Source organism: Myxocyprinus asiaticus, chromosome 19 (assembly GCF_019703515.2).
Source record: "Myxocyprinus asiaticus isolate MX2 ecotype Aquarium Trade chromosome 19, UBuf_Myxa_2, whole genome shotgun sequence".
NCBI classification, from domain to species: Eukaryota; Metazoa; Chordata; class Actinopteri; order Cypriniformes; family Catostomidae; genus Myxocyprinus; species Myxocyprinus asiaticus.
In genome coordinates this window covers 3,091,739-3,110,772 of record NC_059362.1, presented here as the reverse complement: position 1 = coordinate 3,110,772, position 19,034 = coordinate 3,091,739, and the positions used below count along the sequence as shown (strand labels likewise).

At 36.6% G+C, this 19,034-nt stretch overlaps 1 protein-coding gene across 1 annotated transcript in view; it reads left to right on the top strand.

Moving 5' to 3' along the window:
• The first annotated feature begins 333 nt into the window (after positions 1-333).
• The window catches only part of lama2 (laminin, alpha 2), a 455,317-nt gene continuing 436,616 nt past the window's right edge, over positions 334-19,034 (top strand). Inside the window, exon 1 of the mRNA XM_051644922.1 lies at positions 334-434. Coding sequence (XP_051500882.1) covers positions 368-434 — 67 coding nt within the window. The 5' untranslated portion in view covers positions 334-367. The remainder of the gene's footprint in view (positions 435-19,034) is intronic.

Genomic DNA, 19,034 nt, shown 5'->3' with positions numbered 1-19,034 from the left:
AATTTAAGTTATATAAAATTACAACATTTTAAACACATACCTTGCCTTAACCAAACATATGAAATATAGCCCGAGAATACAGTTCAACCTTTCTGTTACCTTCATAAATTACTGTACCTGTAACTGTAAATTCAATGGGACTGTAATTGGAAAATACATCACCAGTTATTTTGACTCACACATGATAACGTATGAGTTCAAAATTTTCCTTCAAAGGAATGCAGTGGATTCTGATTCGGGACGCCCCCTGCCCCAGCGTCCGTGAGAGGAGGGTTGTGCCAGAGGACCAAACTTCCTAAAGTCATTCTTGGAGTTTCTCTTCAGACCGTGAACTACTGCTGCTGTTCGAAAGACGCAGATCTGAAGAATGAAAGCCCCGTGTATTCTCGCTCTCATTGGTGTGCTGTGGCGATGTTGTGGTGCTCAACAGAGAGGTGAGTGGAATAATCTCGTGTCATTACGCGCTCCTCTGACAAAATGCATTTACTTTCCTAAAAAAAAACCGCATATGTGATTTTTTATTTTATTTTTTGAAGTGAATTAAGTGGCTCTGTACGGCCAATCTCAGGAAACTGTGCCATTTGTGTGATATATGTGTCCCTATGAGTTAATGTAGTCTACCAGTGGCGGTTCTAGATCATTTGAACTGGGGGGCCAGACTGCAGCCCAGTGTGCTTGTAGGAGGGCAACTGCATTATACCTTTTGATGTCCTCTGTACAAGTATAAAGCAACATTTGCTATTTTAACGTGCTAACATAATGCTATTTTCTGAAGACAAGATTTACAAACCATAACAATTTGGGTTTGCCCACAAAGTGGCAGGCTTGTTGGTAATCTTGGTTCATATTCATTTATGAAAATAAATTAAAATGTACAGGCCAGTCTCAGGAAATGGTTCCCTTTTTGTGATATGTGTGACCTCATGACTTAATGTAATTAGTGTTAACATTACAAAAAGTTAATTGTTTATCCATGTTAGTTCATAATGCATTAACTAAGGTTAATGTACAGTATACAACTTTTAATAATAATAAAAAAAGAATTAGTATATGTAGAAATTAAGATTAATTAGTTAACTGATGTTAACAAATTCAACCTTATCATAAAGTGTTACTATAATAATAATTATTCTGCCTAAATTATGGCTTGATTGAAAAAATATATAGCCTATTCTTTCATTGTGTACACAGTTCTACTAAAATACTTTGCTTAATTTCTTTGTCCTTGCACTTCAAGCATGTAATACTGTGACATTTTCCACTTTAAAAATAACTGACATTATAATTTTGACATCATAGTTTAGGGAGTTCAATAAAAAAAGTATTTCTGACCGCATGATTCAAACAGGGGCAGGTTTCTCTCACAGTCTTTATTAGTCTTTCTTTTTGTTTACCACATTAAGCTCAATAGTTTAACTCTGTTATGGGGGGGGGGGGGATACAGTGATCATTATTTTGATCAATGAGGCACTTACAATGGAAGTGAGTGGGGCCAATCCGTAAACGTTAAAATATTCAAATGTATAGCCACAAGACATAAACATTATACATTTTAACATGACACTATTGTGATAAAATGTCTGTTTTACATGATTTCAGTGTTATAAAATCGCTTATAGTGTTTACCGGCATTGTATAATCATGGCAAAGAAGTTGTAATATTGGATATATCTTTACACAGATAAGGTTAGTAAGCAATTTTATCATACTAAAATCATATCAACACATATAATGTTTAGGTCTTGTGGCTATATTTTTAAAACAGTGAGTATTTTAATGTTTACAGGCTAGCCCCATTCATTTCCATTGTAAGTGCCTCACTGTAAATGCAAATTTGGTAATCATTTTTATGCCACAAATTCTGAACTTGTATTAACTTGTAACATTCCTTTAATGTGTGATTTATTTCAAAGAATAATGAAAATGATTGATAGTACCACAAGTGTATGAATTCTAATTTGCCAAACATACTGTGACAGGGTTGAAATAATGTACAGTAGTGCTTTAGGGTAAGTAATAAAAAACAGCTATTGCATTGCTGTAACATATTTAGAATTTGGGGTGCTATTTTAATATTTTAAGTTTCAGCCATTGAAATCCATATTTGTTGACCACCAGTCTGAATATTGGGGGATGCATCCTCCTATAGTTCCCCAACTTCAAATGGCGGTACGGCCCTGGTACATGGCATCTGAGGAGGGAAAATATAATTTCTTGAAAGTTCAAGTTTTCAAATGAAATGATAATACTGTAATTTTCAGGTACAAAAGACACTGTTTTCTTAGACTCACCCATAGCCAACTCATTGAGTAAATTAAATACATTCTGTTTCCCACTCTTTCTGTGTTCTCACAAACGAGCTCTTTTGCAGAGGATGTAATTTACAGTTTGGCCTCAGTGGAAATAATGGTCAATATGTTGATAAAAGTTATCAGACTATCTCATGGCATGCCATCTATCCTGACACATGAGGAACGATCTACTTTCAACCTTTTCAACAGAAGTAATCAAAGCTTTCTTCTCTGAGAACCCTTGAACAAAATCAATTTGTGAGCATCAATACAGGGACCATGCAGTGTCCTTTTAATATCAGCCCCATATAAATGCTCTGCCAAGATCCATAATATTTCATTTTTGCAGCCTCTGAAATTGTAGAATCTTCCCGAAATGTGTGTGTGTGTGTGTAAATGGCATTTCTTTAGAGTTTAATGAAGCAGTGAAGATTAACCCAGAAAAGGCTTGTATTAGCCGTCTTTTATCTTGTACACAGCCAGTCTTGAGCTGTGTGTGTGTAACAGTGGACTCGTGTGGCGTCCTCTACATTCAAAGACACAGGGGACTTTGTGCCATCAACAGGTGTGTGTACTGTATGTGTGTGTGTGTGTGTGTGTGTGTGTGTGTGTGTGTGTGTGGTGGCTAAAAATGGATGTTGGAGGTATTTTTCGAGAAGGCAGATCACGAATAGAGTTCTCTAGAGTCAGTATTCTCTAGATTCAGTGATTAAAGAAGAGCAAAGATGTTGCAGATGGTGGTATGAGAAAAGTTTTATAACAAAGACCAGCATAGAAGATCACAAGCATATGTTTTGTTTTAGAGGGTGGTCCCCATCTGGGGATACTGGTTAGTACTGCGTAGCCAGACTGTTGCTTATTCTGTCCAAGAAATGCCCACTTACACAGGAAAAGGTTTCCTGACCAGTGTGTAAAGCGATCAATCACAGTTTGTTTTGTGTTTACATGATGTTTAGGGGTGAGGTTATTTTATATAGATTATACCACAGTGTTGGGGATAGTTAACTAAAAATAGTGATGCTACTAACTGAAATACATTTTTAGTTGCGTGAGAGTAACAAGCTACATTTTCCAATTAGTAGTGTTGTAGCGTCAAAAAATGCTAAAATAAAAGATTCCCTTATATTAACCTTGTGCAACCCCACGTCCACATACGTGGATATTGTATTTTGGCTTCACTATACGCAACACATGATTTAAATTCATTTAAACTGACTGAATACTGTTCACAACACTCTAGGCTGTCATTTAAGGGTTAAACTTCTGCCGCACCAAGTCACGTGACACAACAACAAGGCTCGATTTCTGTGAAGCGCTTCTATGGGCACAGCGCCAACAAAAGTGCCTCTGTTAAGAAACCTCTTTAAGTTTTTTTTATTGAAACCTGTTTGGCTGTAAAGAGTTGTGTCTCCAGTTACGTCTGATATGCCGCGTTTCTTTTTTTTTCTTTTTTCTCCCCTTTTCTCCCCAATTTGGAATGCCCAATTCCCAATGCACTCTAGGTCCTCGTGGTGGCGTAGTGACTCACCTCAATCCGGGTGGCGGAGGACGAATCTCAGTTGCCTCCACATCTGAGACAATCAGGCTTGTTATCACATGGCTTGTTGAGCATGTTACCGCGGAGACATATTACCGCTATTCTCTGTGGCCCCACCGAGAGCAAGAACTACATTATAGCGACCATGAGGAGGTTAACCCACGTGACTCTACCCTCCCTAGCAACTGGGCCAATTTGGTTGCTTAGGAGACCTGACTGGAGTTACTCAGCACACCCTGGATTCAAACTTGCGACTCCAGGGGCGGTAGTCAGCGTCTTTACTCGCTGTGCTACCCAGGCCCCAGGTTTGTTCATAGATTCAGAATTTATAATGTATCATTTTATTTTAACTTGGTTGGCAGTGATTGGATGATGCTGGACATTACTTTGAATCAGAATTAATTATGCAAATTTCTAATGTAATGTCTGTAATGTCTCAAAAACATGAAAAACCAACAGTCCTGGAAACATAATAAACAATCATTTTAAAATAATAAACATTATTTAAAATTTCACAACTTAGTCCCGCTGTCCACATATGTGGACATCAAAAAACTATTTGCTCTACAAAAAAGAAGATCTTTTTTTTGCATGTTTATTAGGTGCTACTAGTTACAAATCAAAAAGGGAAATGGAAAATATACACAGCATTCATGCTCAGGTCTCAGGAGATTAAGTGCTTGGAACCCCAATTCATTTTAGTGAGTCGTTTTTTTTTTAATGGTTCATGTAAATGAACTAGTTCACATAAATGATACCCTGATTCACTTGATCCCTGTTCAGCCTTAAAGGGACTTTGCCATAATTTTTTAGGCTAGATATTTAGTGTATTGCTTTTGTCTGTCACTATATTTCAATTCAGTTATATAAATTAGGTTTTTTTTTTCTAGTTTGTATATTAAGTATCAACATATGTCCAGTTTAATGTTGTAACCGTATTTGTTAAACACTTATGAAAATTAACCATGGTTATAGGCTTCTACAATGATATTGTAAAAAACCATGTTTTTTTTCCCCGTTTTTTTTTTTTTTTTTTTGGTAGAAAACATGGTTTCGATACATTTAACCACAGTTATACTGCAATTCGTCTACAGTGAAAGCAAAAATGCTGTGAAAGTCAAAGCGAAATGATGCAGCACAATAACAGCCAAACAGAACATATTTGATGTTTAAAATACGTTTATACGGAGGATTTTTGGACCAATGAAATTTCAGTGTGGGCAGGGTTACACTGTCACAGAAATAGAAACCAAGTGATCTACAAACTGCACTGGCATTTCAGACAAAAACTCAGATTAACATGGAAGAGCTAGAGTATATCGCTTTACATTTTATCCTCTCATGCCTTTTAAGGACACGCTGTTATACCAGTATAAACCAGCATGGACCAACATAGAAATTCATGCTGGTCTAAGCTGGTCTTTTCAACAGGCTTCTGTATTTCATGTTATGCTTACTGCCACAGTTTGGTATGATGACAGAGGTTTGTAGTTTTACAGAAAACCAACTTCCATTTAAATCCCTGGAAAAACTGATGAATGAATGTAGCTATGAAAATATGCTTAAAGGTTTGACCCAGACTTTCATATGGATTTTATCCACTTACCAGAATACGTATTTTGGTCAAGGTGACAATATTACAGTAATATTGTAGAGACACAACATCAATGACTTTCCTATGAAATTATTGTTTAATTCAGATTATCTGAATGATATTGCCCCAGAAAATATTTGGACTTGGTATTGATACAGATGTCCCGATTTAATTCGAATCCGATTCACAAGCTCTTGATACAACTCCACTTTGAATCTGTTTCGCTTCATTTGGGTGTATTTCAGTTATAATGTCCATTTTGCTTACGTACGAAACAAATTCTCTCTCAGCTAATGATGTTAATTATATTGGGGGGGGGGCCTGGGTAGCTCAGCGAGTATTGATGCTGACTACCACCCCTGGAGTCACGAGTTCGAATCCAGGGCGTGCTGAGTGACTCCAGCCAGGTCTCCTAAGCAACCAAATTGGCCCAGATGCTAGGGAGGGTAGAGTCACATGGGGTAACCTCCTCGTGGTCGCTATAATGTGGTTCTCGCTCTCGTGGGGTGCATGATGAGTTGTGTGTGGATGCCGCAAGGAATAGCGTGAAGCCTCCACATACGCTACGTATCCGCGGTAACGCGCTCAACAAGCCACGTGATAAGACTGACGGTCTCAGACGCAGAGGCAACTGAGATTCGTCCTCCGCCACCCAGATTGATGTGAGTCACTACACCACCACGAGGACCTACAGCACACTGGGAATTGGGCATGCCAAATTGGGGAAAAATAAAAATAAAATAATTATACAACGACCTTCTAACTAGATACATTATGAATTTTCTCATTAGTGTTTCAGCATTTTAGTCACATTTGAGCTTTTCTTTTAAAAATCTATGTATTCTATCAATAAATATGATTTCTTGAAATGGCATATATTATGTTACATATACAGTAGATTTTGTAACATGTTTATTGTTTACATCCATAATTTAAACTCTTTACAAGTATTTACATGGATATGTAGAACACATGCTAAACCGGTAATGTCTCTTTAGCGGAAGTTCAGTGAGCGTCTCACAAAAGTGTTTCGGTTGAGCGCATATTATCGAGAGTGGAGTCACATCCGTGCTATGTGGGACTGAAGTTAAATGTTTCTATTTTTGTTGTTTATAATCAGCAACTGACAGTAAAGAGCAAAAAAGGATATTAAAAGATAAATTATTTAATGACAAATGGATTGTGTGGATCTCATCTTTGGACACACATTACACAGAACGAGTCAAATCAAACTTTTACTCTCAACACGCAGTGAAAGGATCTCACTGCTGTTCTTCTTCACCACTATACTACTCAATCACTGGAGAGTAAAATCTCAACATTTACCAGCAAGTGGCCAATCACAGACAGTTTCGGTTGCATAGCGCAAAATTTGGTCACATATGTAGGGGATTTTCTCATATTGTAGATGGTTGCGCACAGAATAAAATATTGTTTGTGGGATTTAAGAATGGACATTGAGATTGTTCAAAAGAAAATCGAGATTTATCGTAAAATCAATATTTTACCCTCCCCTAATTTGGAATTTATTTGATATAATAAAGCAAGTTACCTTTTTTGAAAGAATTCAAAAAGACACTTTTCAAGCAAAATGTTCCATAAAAAAAGTTTGTGACTTTTGAAATGATAAAACAGTTGGGCCACAGAATGTTGGAGCCACTCAGATGTGTGGTACCAAGAAAAAAACATTATTTATCAAAGGTTTGTTGGACACGTTTTGGCCAGCTGTGCACTTCAAACAGTTAACCCTTTTAGCACTGAGGTTGTTTTTAAAGATTTCCTGTTTCAGTGGCATACCCAAAATTAAAGGCTTATAACTCGAAAAAAATAAAATAATTTTTATCCCAAAAAAAGTTTGGGATAATTTTTAAGTGATATTTTTTTAATAATATAGATTATGATACATTCTGAGACTCTCAGCCTAAGAAACTGCTGAAAAATCAAAAAAAAAAAAAAAATAATAAAAAAAACTGGGGTGGGGTGGGCCCATTCAAGCTTAAAGGAAGTTTGTCTGATCTTCTTCTGGACTTGTTCCCCTGCTGTCTGCTAGTTTTACTTTTTTTTTTTTTTTTTGCAGAGAAACATCTCATCTGTGGCTATTATGCACGACCCTGAGTCAAGCTTTGTCACTGTAATACCTCTGTCAGAAAAAAAAGAGAAAAGAAAAAGATTTCAGAATGCTTAGAGGAGAAAATCAATATCTAATTCCACAACCGCGCCACTGAATAGCCTACTCCGATCAGGTCTGACTTTATCCCACTCACCACTGATGAACAGATGCAAAAACTACACTGTGATGGATTGTTTTCAGTGTTGCCGATGGCTTGACGTTGAGCTTCTTGCACAAAACATGAATAGCCTAGAGAATAAGAGAGTAACAATAGAGATTTACTCTTTTTTGGGGCAGCATGGTGTTGGAGTGTGCCGGTTGTTCTCTGCAGCATGTTAAAGGAATATCACAGGTTGAATACAATCAACAGCATCTGTAACAATGTTGATTACCACAAAAATATTTAAAACTCTTTCCTCGTTTACTTAAAACAAAAAGCAAAAATGGCAGTTACAGTGAGGCACTTACGATGGAAGTGAATGGAGCCAATCCGTAAACATTGTGTAAACATGTGTTGGATATAAAACAAGCATGCATGAGATGAGAACAAGATTTTCAGTGGATAACAAATTACACACAAAGCTATCATATGGCTTCAGAAGACTTGGAATATAGCCCACAAGCCGTATGGACTACTTTTATGCTGTTTTTGTCCCTTTTGGAGCTCCACAGTATTTGTCCCCTATTACTTTCATTGTATGAAAAAGAGCAGAATTTAAACACTTTCTCTTTTTGTGTAACACGGAAGAAAGAAAGTTATACTAGTTTGGAATGACATTAGGGTGATAATGTTTGCTCTGCACTGTTCAAAGTGAAAGGCACCCTTCAAAGCACCCTTTGTTAAGGAAAATATTGGATAAACTACATCATTTGAATTCAGTGTGGCAAGCTGAAAAGGATTAGCTACATAACAAATACAAGGGCTTTCTTCAGTCAGAGTCACAGAATGAAGCTAAAGGTCTTCACTTTTGACCTCTGCCTCACACAGGGGCTGCAGTATAGACATACTGCATGGCCTCGCACACACACGCACACACACACACTCCATGCAGCTGTATGGGAATGTTTTCATAGGTGGCTTGTTGAACTTAACGATTCATGAAACCTCCAGGAAGCCTCTTTTCTGCCCATGCTTATGTTTTTCTCTCTTTTCAGCCTTTTGATTCTTCCTGTCTGTTTCTAACCCTTCCCTGCATGTTTTCTTGTATCTCTCTCTCTCTCTCTCTCTCTCTCTCTCTCTCTCTCTCTCTCACTATGCCTTTCCACCTCTATCTTTGATGATGTATCCAATTTCTTTGCCTCTCTTCAATAAAGAGTTGTAAGCCTTGAACCAAACCAACCAGCTCTAAGATGAATCACAACATTACAAACTTTACTTTTCTTTTAAGAGGGAATTAACTAATCCCATTAAGTATTATGAATGAAATATTCAAATAATTAATGACAAAAGTATAGTCATTGATAATAAGTATAATAAAATATATATTTTAAGTTTATTTTAAAATAATAAAATTAGGGCTATACATGGATTACTTTTTTCAAACTATTAATTGCACAGCTTTCTGTGATTAATTGTGATTAATCATATTATGTGTGATTAGAGCTGTCACGATTACAAAATTGTGGCTGACAATTAACTACGATAAAAAATAATTTTGATTAACAATTTAATTGTCAACTACAGTGTAAACCTATCATGAAAAAGCCTTTGATTTCCTTTAAGGCTTTAAAAACGTTTAAAATATTGCACATGGCGAGGATGACATGACCAATAATTTAAATATAAAAAATTTAAGGCTACAGATATTTAAAATATCTAAATTTTTGGTCAACTTTAGTCTTGGTTCAGTTACATTCACACTGTTTGTTTGGGACCCAGCCGACTATTATATTCTTACAGTATATTCGTCTTTACACATTGCCCAGGAGCTGGTCTGAGAGCGGTTCACTTACACTGAGGCGATCTGAGATAATTTGTGTTTATAACGCTCTACTGTACTGGGAATTAAGACATAAAATACGTTTCATCTGCATAAGTTGTGTGTGCATATAACGAGACCCACAGGAAGTGGGGAGAAACCGATGCCACAATAAATGCGTTCATTTATTTTACTGCGCTAAACAGTCCACATTAGTTGCAGAAACAAATGCGTTATTTTTCTCAGGCCTAAGTTAAATTCATACAAATTAGGGCTGTCAATCGATAATTCTTTTTAATCGAATTAATTACATGGAATGCCGATTAATTAATTTAAATGCAATTAATCGTATACATACATATTTGCTGAGAAAGCCCCTCAAATAACAATAATTCAATATATAATGATTAAATAAATATAAATAGTTCAGTTTAAATTATAAATAAAAAACTATATATACAAGCATTAAAAAAGACAATACAAAAAGTGGCTTTAGAATGCAATATTTTGTTTATCTCCATATTATTGAACATAAGACAATCATTGGCATACAGTTCACAGGAACCCATTTTGCAACTGAATTCGTCAATCAGTCCGAGATTTATTATAAGGGCTTGTTTAAGGATGGGTCAATGTACACCTGCTTCAGACGGACGCTTTTGGAGCGTCTTGATTGCGTCGCATCATAAACACATCTTGAGATCCCTACGTATGTGTGCTCCATCATGCTGTGTTTGAATGCAAGAACGTGTTCTCATCAGAGCCCATCTGAACAACCCTTTAAGAGTGAACTATGTGTGGAGTTTACAATGGTAAAATTGCTGTTTTATAAGGGAAGTCACAGACGATTTTGCGACAGGTAGGTGTCAGTTTGCGGCTCTCCCCGTTCATTTGTAAGGTATCAGCAAACGGTGAGTTACTGTCGTAACACGCTAGTTGACAGTTACGCTCTCTCCTATGGTAAAAGTGTGAAGGTTGTAGAAGATCAGTATAGAAGGTCTCTGGTTCTCATCTTGTGATGTCTGCTCTCGGTAAGTGTGGTTTGTTCTCTGTCTGTTTGAGCTGCGCGTTGCCTATACAGCGAGTTTCTCTTACTGCCCCTGGAGAAAACAGGTGGTACTCCATGCTTGAATTGCTCAGATATAAGGAATATTCCATATTACGGTCCGGGGACATGATTAATTGCATTCATTTTTAACGCGTTATTTTTTATATAATTAATCGCACTGAAATCGACAGCCCTAATACAAATATATGCGTTGTTTGAGAGTTTAGAGAGACAGATTCAATAACAATCACAATGCTTCATGGGAGTGGGTGGTTGCTGAAGAGCTCTTTGGCATGGTTCCCATGTCCATGGTAACAGCTACTTCTCTGACTGGTGGATATTCCTTCACAATTGTGGGTAACATAGTTCTTCACTGGGAATTCAGGAATTAGACGCATTTTTTGTTGAAAGTTGAAATCACACCAACTTGTGGTTTCTATAGAAGCATACGTCATCACTTTGCAACCTCTGAGATCATGGTAGGTCTGTCTTTAGAGGTTTATATGTTATCATTAAAATGTATTTCTATATGGAGAAAATGAAGGGGATTTTTACTGCTTGAACAGGACTGTTGTGCTAGTCCAGTTCAGAGAGGTTTTCTGTTTCCTAGTCTCTGCCTCAGATTATATATCAATGGAATCGCTTACAAGCCGTCTGTTGCATATTACTTTAAAAAAAAAAACTTTCTCAAAATCATCAAACTCCAATCTGATTCTAAGTGAGCATAGACTCCACCATTTGTTTCAGATGTATCCAGTTAATCTCATTGCTGTAGAGGAGGAACATTTAATTAGAGATCTCTTCTGTGATTCTGTGATTCCTACGGGAAAGGAGGGCTACATTGTTTTTGTATAAATCTTAAGTTAAGAAATATGTATGTGTAAGTACAGTATATTGCAAGTATGTGCATACACACACACACACACACACACACACACACAAAAACATTACTTTCACTATTGTCAGTTTTACTCAATCCTCCCATGTTAATATTACTCAAATTATGTAAACAATGGAACTTAAATTAACTGTTGATTTAACTGTTGATTTCTGTATCTTTACTATTTCTATATCTGTACTATAAGATTTTATGTGTTTTTGTGCATGATGAATATGGGGGGGGGGGGGATTTGTTAGTGTTTAATGTTTTGTTATGTTGATATTTAGAAGAATTTCTGTTAATGTTGTCATTTTTGTGGAGCTGAGCCTAGGTTGAGGACCAATACATTTTGAGTATTCTTGATTTTGCTTTATTAATTGAGCAATTGCTGTGCTAACCATAGCATAGTGACCAAGCTGAATTTGGTAGTGCTTTCCACCAGCTTGAACATAGCATGCTAACATTTCCTGTCACTATCTAACACATCACTAATTACATTTTGTTGGGTTTGCTTGATTCAGTTAGGTTCTCTCTACTTGAAGTATTTCAGTTTAATAAAACTCATTTCAAACATGTGGAACCACTGTCCATGACAGAATCAAGTTCAGCCTAAGAGTTATTTATTTCAGTGTATTGCAATCAGGTACATGTATAAAAGCCAGCACAGGAGAGTGTGTCCCTGAACTCTGTATGCAGAGCATAGTTACTGCACCCCTCCTGTTCAATAAGGCAGTCTGCCACAGACGACAGAGTGTGTGTGTTTTTGTGTGTGGCAAACACCATTATTACTCTATTTCATTTTTCAGAAAATGTGATTGAATTCATAATGCTTCAGAAGATATATGAGACAGAAGTCATGCCGTTAGCCGAGAAGAGAAAATGCTTATTATATTTGGGATATGTATTTTGCGCTGCATCGAGACCTACGACAAAGCAAATGTGAAGAGACGCTGAGGTATGAAATATGAAAGCCATCTGCACTCGGCTGAATGTGTGTTTTTCTCTCGTAGCATGTTTTGCCATTTATCAGAGGTGATCCACTGCAATGGAAATGTCATGTGACGTAGGGAATGTTTTGATTGGTTCATGCATTATTTAAGTTTGGCATTTCTAGGGTCATTGACCAGCAAGACAGGAAGTGGACAGCAAGTGGGAGAGTGGGCCCATAGCATTTTATTATTTCACTGGGTCTGTGGCTGCCTACCTAGACAGTATTTTAAGGGTACCATAGACACACTCCCAACAAAAAAGGCTGTTCCAAACACTTGTTTGTGTTCACCATGTTCCTGACAGGCTTGGCTTCGTTTAAAAAAAACAAAAGATTTTCATTTAAAAAAAAATACATCCAAACTAATGCCCGAATTTTGTCTGAAACACAAGTTACTCGATATGAACCTCTTGTTAATAGAACTGTTGTATAACAGCAATATCATACTCGCAATCTTACTGTTGTTTATGGGATATTACTTAAATGTACTGAAAAGAATTGATTGAAAATAGTTTCATCTAATTATAAAATGCACTATTTCACCTAACATTTGTGTGTGATGTATCAAGAGTATGAAAGTCGTTAGTTTGGTAACATGCTAACATCAAGGGCAATTAATTAGGGCTGTCAGTTTAATGTGTTAATTAAGTGTGGTTAATTATATAAAAAATAATGCGTTAAAAAATTAACGCAATTAATCATGCCTCCTGACCCGTACATAAATTCCATAATAAAATGACGTATTTTCCGACCATAAGAACAATTCAAGCTTGAAGTACAGTACATGTAACTTTGTGTTTTACGAGGCAGGGGGCAGTCAGCGTGCCTCAACAAACCTTAAAAGCAGCGCAGAAATTTTAATCGATTGAAAGTCCTACTACAATAATAATATTATTGCTTTATTCAAAGAGAAACAGTAGTCTTTAGAAGCTCCATTACAGGACATTTAGACGTTAAAGCAGGAGTTCCCAAACTTTTTAGTAGCTGTTTATAAAATAGACTGTACATTATAAATATGTTGACACAGTTCAGTATTGATGTGATTCCATCACAACTGTCATTTTCATATATCGATGCGCTATTGTTTTATAATAATAGAATGTATATATTTTCTGTATAACCAAGTTACGTTACACTAATGAATGGGTCTTTTTGCATTATCTTGAACATTGTCTAGCATTCATTTAATGTATTATTGTAGTTTACCTTGCTGAATAATTACAGATTAACATTATGTCAGTTACTGTGAATCAGCATACCTGACTTTTAGTATAAAGAGAAGATCGTTGACATTATTTGAAAGTTACGAAGCATGGTAGCTTGCAATTCATCAGCGTTAGCAGGCAAGATCAAGTTAGCTAAAATTACACAGATCAATCCTTATGGCACTATATTTCACATGTTTTGCAGTTATGTAAGCTTACCTGTCCAATAAGAAGAACACCAATTCAGGGTCAGTTTTGATCCCTAAAACTGAACGAAGGTCCCTCGAGGAATCAAATGCCCTGCCGATGTTCACTCTAGTTTTCGCTCGCCCACGATCACGTTCCCGCCTAGCCAGATGGGAATGTTTTTTTTTTTTTTTGGCTTACTCAGAGTTTGTGTAGGAGTCGGTGTTGTGCTGGGAGCCGGACGTTTGCTGGATTCCATCTCTAAGATAACGTTACCTAGTGTTGCAGTTTGTTGTCGCTTTTGAATAGCAGAAGCACTGAGGCAAGGCTTTCGGGAGCGCGCATAAACATCACATCCTTTGGATTTAATCTGCAAAAGTGACCCGCTCCCTTCACATGAAAACCAGTCTACAGGCTTTAATAGGCAACCTAGGAAGTCCGGGAAGGGCTCATTTTTTAAGTTGCGTTACAAGCCGTTTACACATTGGCAAAAAAAAAGGTGAATATTACATTAAAAAAGTTACATATTGCACCTTTAAGTAATGTTAACCTTTTGAAATATAATTAATGTTACATCTTTGCACTTTATTTTCCGTATTATTGTTATATTTGAATGAACCTTTATTACATCTATTGTTCTTTTCTTATAACATTTCTATGTCATTTCATTTAATTCACCATTGCCATTTCTCCCAATGCACTACATTCCCAGTAGTAGGCTAAAATTCACACACACACACACACACACACACACACACACACACACACACACACACATGTTGGTGCAGCTATCATTATGAGGACTCTCCATAGACATAATGATTTTTATACTGTATGAAATATAGGTTCTATCCCCTAACCCTAACCCTATCCCTAAACCTAACCCTCACAAAAAACTTTCTGCATTTTTACATTTTCAATAAAACATTGTTTAGTATGATTTATAAGATATTTGAATTATGGGGACACTAGAAATGTCCTCATAAACCACATTTATAGCATAATACCCTTGTAATTACCAGTTTGTAACCAAAAAAAAAAGTCAAACCTGCCCGCTCACACACACACACACACACACACACACACACACACATACACTCACACACACACAAACACACAGACACACACATTCACTCACACACACACACACACACACTCGTACACACACACACAAATACACACACACACACACACATTCACACACACACACACACACACTCTCTCACACACACACTCACACACACACACTCACACACACACACACACACACACACACACACACATACACACTCACACGCATGTGTTGGTACAGCTATCATTATGAGGACTCTCCATAGACATAATGATTTTTATACTGTACAAACTATAGATTCTATCCCCTAACCCTACCCCTAAACCTAACCCTCACAAAAAACAAAAAGTTTCGGCTGCCGTAAAAGGAAACAGTAGATGGACACCTAACTGACACCTTTAAGACCCATCAGAAGCATCCGTCAACCGGTGGGTTCGGCAGTGAACAGAACCAGCGCACAAGCAGTTAACAGTGCAGGTAAAGAGGTACAGCCATCACCTATTGCTTTATAGGACTACAGGGCAAACAATGTCAGGTTAATGAAGGTTTCTTTTACTTTTAAAACATGATTGTGTTGCTGATAATGAAAGTAATTATGCTACATCATTACTCTGTATGGAGAGTAGCAAGTAATTTACTTTCGCTTTAAAAATTTCCATTTCTCACCGTCAGTCCATTGCATGAGAGTGTGCAATCTTGCTCTCTTTCTCACACACACATATGCAGCGTGCACAGGGACAGAGAGAAAGAGTGTGTGTGCGCTCTCATTTAATTGAGGTAACAAAATTGCACTGAAGCCAAAGACACAAGTTTGGTTTAAAGGTTTAAAAGTTTGGATTAGAGTTCCCTATTTTTCATTGCATACATCTCACACATACAGTACGACCGCTCAGTGGCTGATACACAATCACACTGTGTGCTGTATCAGTTATTAGAGATAGTATTGTTCCTTTTAAGTAAATCTAGTCACTTAACCTTGCTGGTTGAGTCAGGGCCCTCTGCGACATTGGCTGTATTTGCTTTGGCTGCTCTTGTAAAACATTTATGCATGATTGCATCATTTGATCTGATGAGCTACTTTTGTTTGGAAGGGCTTTTAGGCACAACATTGCATCCATAGACCTGCCTGACCAGGATGGAATATCAATGTTCTAGGGTCTTCATAGAGAATGACTTTGAACATTGTGTTGTGCTAAATGTATTCTGTTATTGTTCAGGGAAGATGTGGGTTTTAATGTCCTGCTTTCTGCTTTCAAGAGGGAGGCAGCTCTCTTTCACCATTCTACTGTATTTAATTCTCTAGCTATAAATGATTTCCAGTGCTTTCCTAGCCAATATTAATCCCAAAATTATGCATATTTGTGTGTTATTCAGTGTAGAGAAATCTTATTTTTCAAGCTAAAATGCTCACAGTATTGTTTTGATTAGTGAAGGTTAAGGACATTTTATAATGCTACAAATGTCACATATCACAGAATTATATCTTATTTGGAGTCACCACTATTGAACAGATTTATTTCCCCTATTTGGGGGAAATTATTTAAATATTTGATAAAGCTAAAATATATATTTTGGGAGACTCCTTTGTTCTGAATATTCATACTTGGAAATTTTATTAGAAACACATTTCTGTTTTACATTCTTCTTCTACATCTGGACAAAGGTGTAGATTTGGTGGTGGTGGTTGGGGGGCTGAAATGAATTTACATTAACAGAATATACATTAAATCAACAACTGAGTCACATCTCAAATATCTGCATTGTATCACAGTACGTAAATGTTTAAATAAAGCAATAAACCACGAGAGGCCGTGCATTAGATTGATTTTACCACAGGTAGGGTGTATTCTGTGGCACGACGCCGAACCCCGACCCCCTTACACCTTGTCCTAACCAGCCGCAACATGATTAGATTCCAGTGGCAATCAATCTGTCTGTTCACGATATTCAAACACTAAAATTAGGATAATTGACAATAAAATGTAGAAATCAGAGCAATCACCGACGGAACAGTGTGTTTATTGAACGCAACTCATAGTTCAGTTTCTCACTGGGAATACTCTTTCTATATACACAATCACACACATACCCAGGGCAAAGTTACTTTATGAATCGTGTCCAAAACCTTAAACCTTAAAATCAAATGTGAAATAGAGCATTAACCCCTCAAAACCTAATTTGTTTTTCTAATATAAAAAATAAATAAAAACAAAACGACATCCTTGCTCTAAATCCTACACCTAAACCTAACCGATGAAAAACACAACCACATCATTTTGTTATGTTTCTATGAACCTTTGGGCTCACGTGCCAACTCACGTGCTCTTCAGGACTTGTACCCCAGTCCTTTACATCACAAATGCACCACTCTATTAGTTGAGCTACCGTGCAATTTGATCACACTCGAACAAGCTTGTAAATGTATTTGGTTGTGCAAGGCAAACGATAAAATATACCACCTTTCAAATTATGTGCTATAATCAAAGTGCTCAGATGTCATAAGATATCATTGTGTGAGGAACGGGGCGAAAAATAAGTGTTTTTGAACTGATAATCTGCTCTTTTACTCATGATTGTGTCAAAGTGAATAAAAGTCGTTGTTGTAGCGCCTCTAGTGTTCATTTCACCACGAAACTGCATGATATGTAGAACAAGGCATTTAAAACTCATTTGCAAAAATTGAGGTATGGTAACGTGATCCTGTGAGACCAGGTTGCAATGAAAAGATGCAAGTAATATAGGTAATTATCCTGACAATAGGTTGTTTGCTGTTGCCAAGCTATGTAATGGCTCTGTTTTTTTGTTGATGACAAAGTATTTAATCATTTTTATTGATTCACTTATTCACCTCTATATGCTCTCGCAACATGTTTAAGAACAAAGAAAGTGCTCCAAGTACAGTGGCTATAATAAAATGGCATATCAAACAGAAATATGTGCTTAACTGTTAAGCCTGATGCAACTGTTGTTGTTTTACATCATGACAGTCAAATCATAGCTTTAATTAAATTCAGAGATCATCCTATCAGAATTTGATAGAGCCCCTTAGAGGACAGGGAAGAAATTCACAATACATTAACCATGATTTTACAACAGTAATATTGTTGTAACCATGTTTCTTTTTCTTTTTTTTTTTTTTTTTGATGACTGTAGAAACCATGGTTAATTTTGAGGTTACTATGGTTTTACTACAAATACCATGGTTAAACTATGGTTAATGTAGTAAAACCGTGGTAAACGTATGAGTTAACCATGATTTTACTACATTAACCACATAGTTTCCACAAAATTATTATATTTATTACCATAGTTTTTGTCGTCCTGTATTATTACTGTGGTTTTACTATGAATATCATGGTTAATATATGGTTACTGTAATTAATCATGGTAATTTTTGTGGTGATGGTTTTAATACAAATAACATAGTTGAAGTATAGTTACTATAGTAAAACCATGGTAAATATAGTTGTTAATATAGTTTTACTACAAACACCATAGTTCAACTATGTAGCAAAACCATGGTTAATTTATTGCGATAAAACCCAAAATAATTGCCAGGGAAAGCAAAACTATTTCAGAAAATAATTCCCGTCCTGTCCTCTAAGGGTTTCAATAGAATTTACATTCAGAACAATACATTTTATAATGAAACCAACACCAATGCATCTGGATCTGAAAGCTGGTTTTAGTATTGCATTGCAAAGTAATAACCTAATAAATAGCGGAACAGTTCTCATAACACATTACTAACACATTACTAAATGAAACTACCTTACCACATTCACTTATGTCCACAATTGCCGTCAGTTTGATGATATTTCATAATAGAAGAACTCTCATGCAACAGCCCATTCTCTCTGGTAGCATCTATTTCACAGAAAAAAAGTAAAAAAAAATAAATAAATAAATAAAAAAACCTAGGGGAAAATGAATATTGCATTGGCTGGCCTGATTTATAGCCATTAAGCGGTCTCTTGCCTTATATTTCAGCACACGGTGACCACGGCTGTCAGGGGTGAATACATACCCAACCTGCATTTACACATACAGCCTGTCCAGACAATCAGCAGTTTGAGAGGCGTGTGCTACCTGCTTTTAGTTTGTTTCAGGGGAAATCACTGGCTATGCAACAAGCTTTTAACATATCGCCAGCACACTAGCACCTCATGGCTTTATTCATGTCTTTGCTGCCCTGCCAATAGTG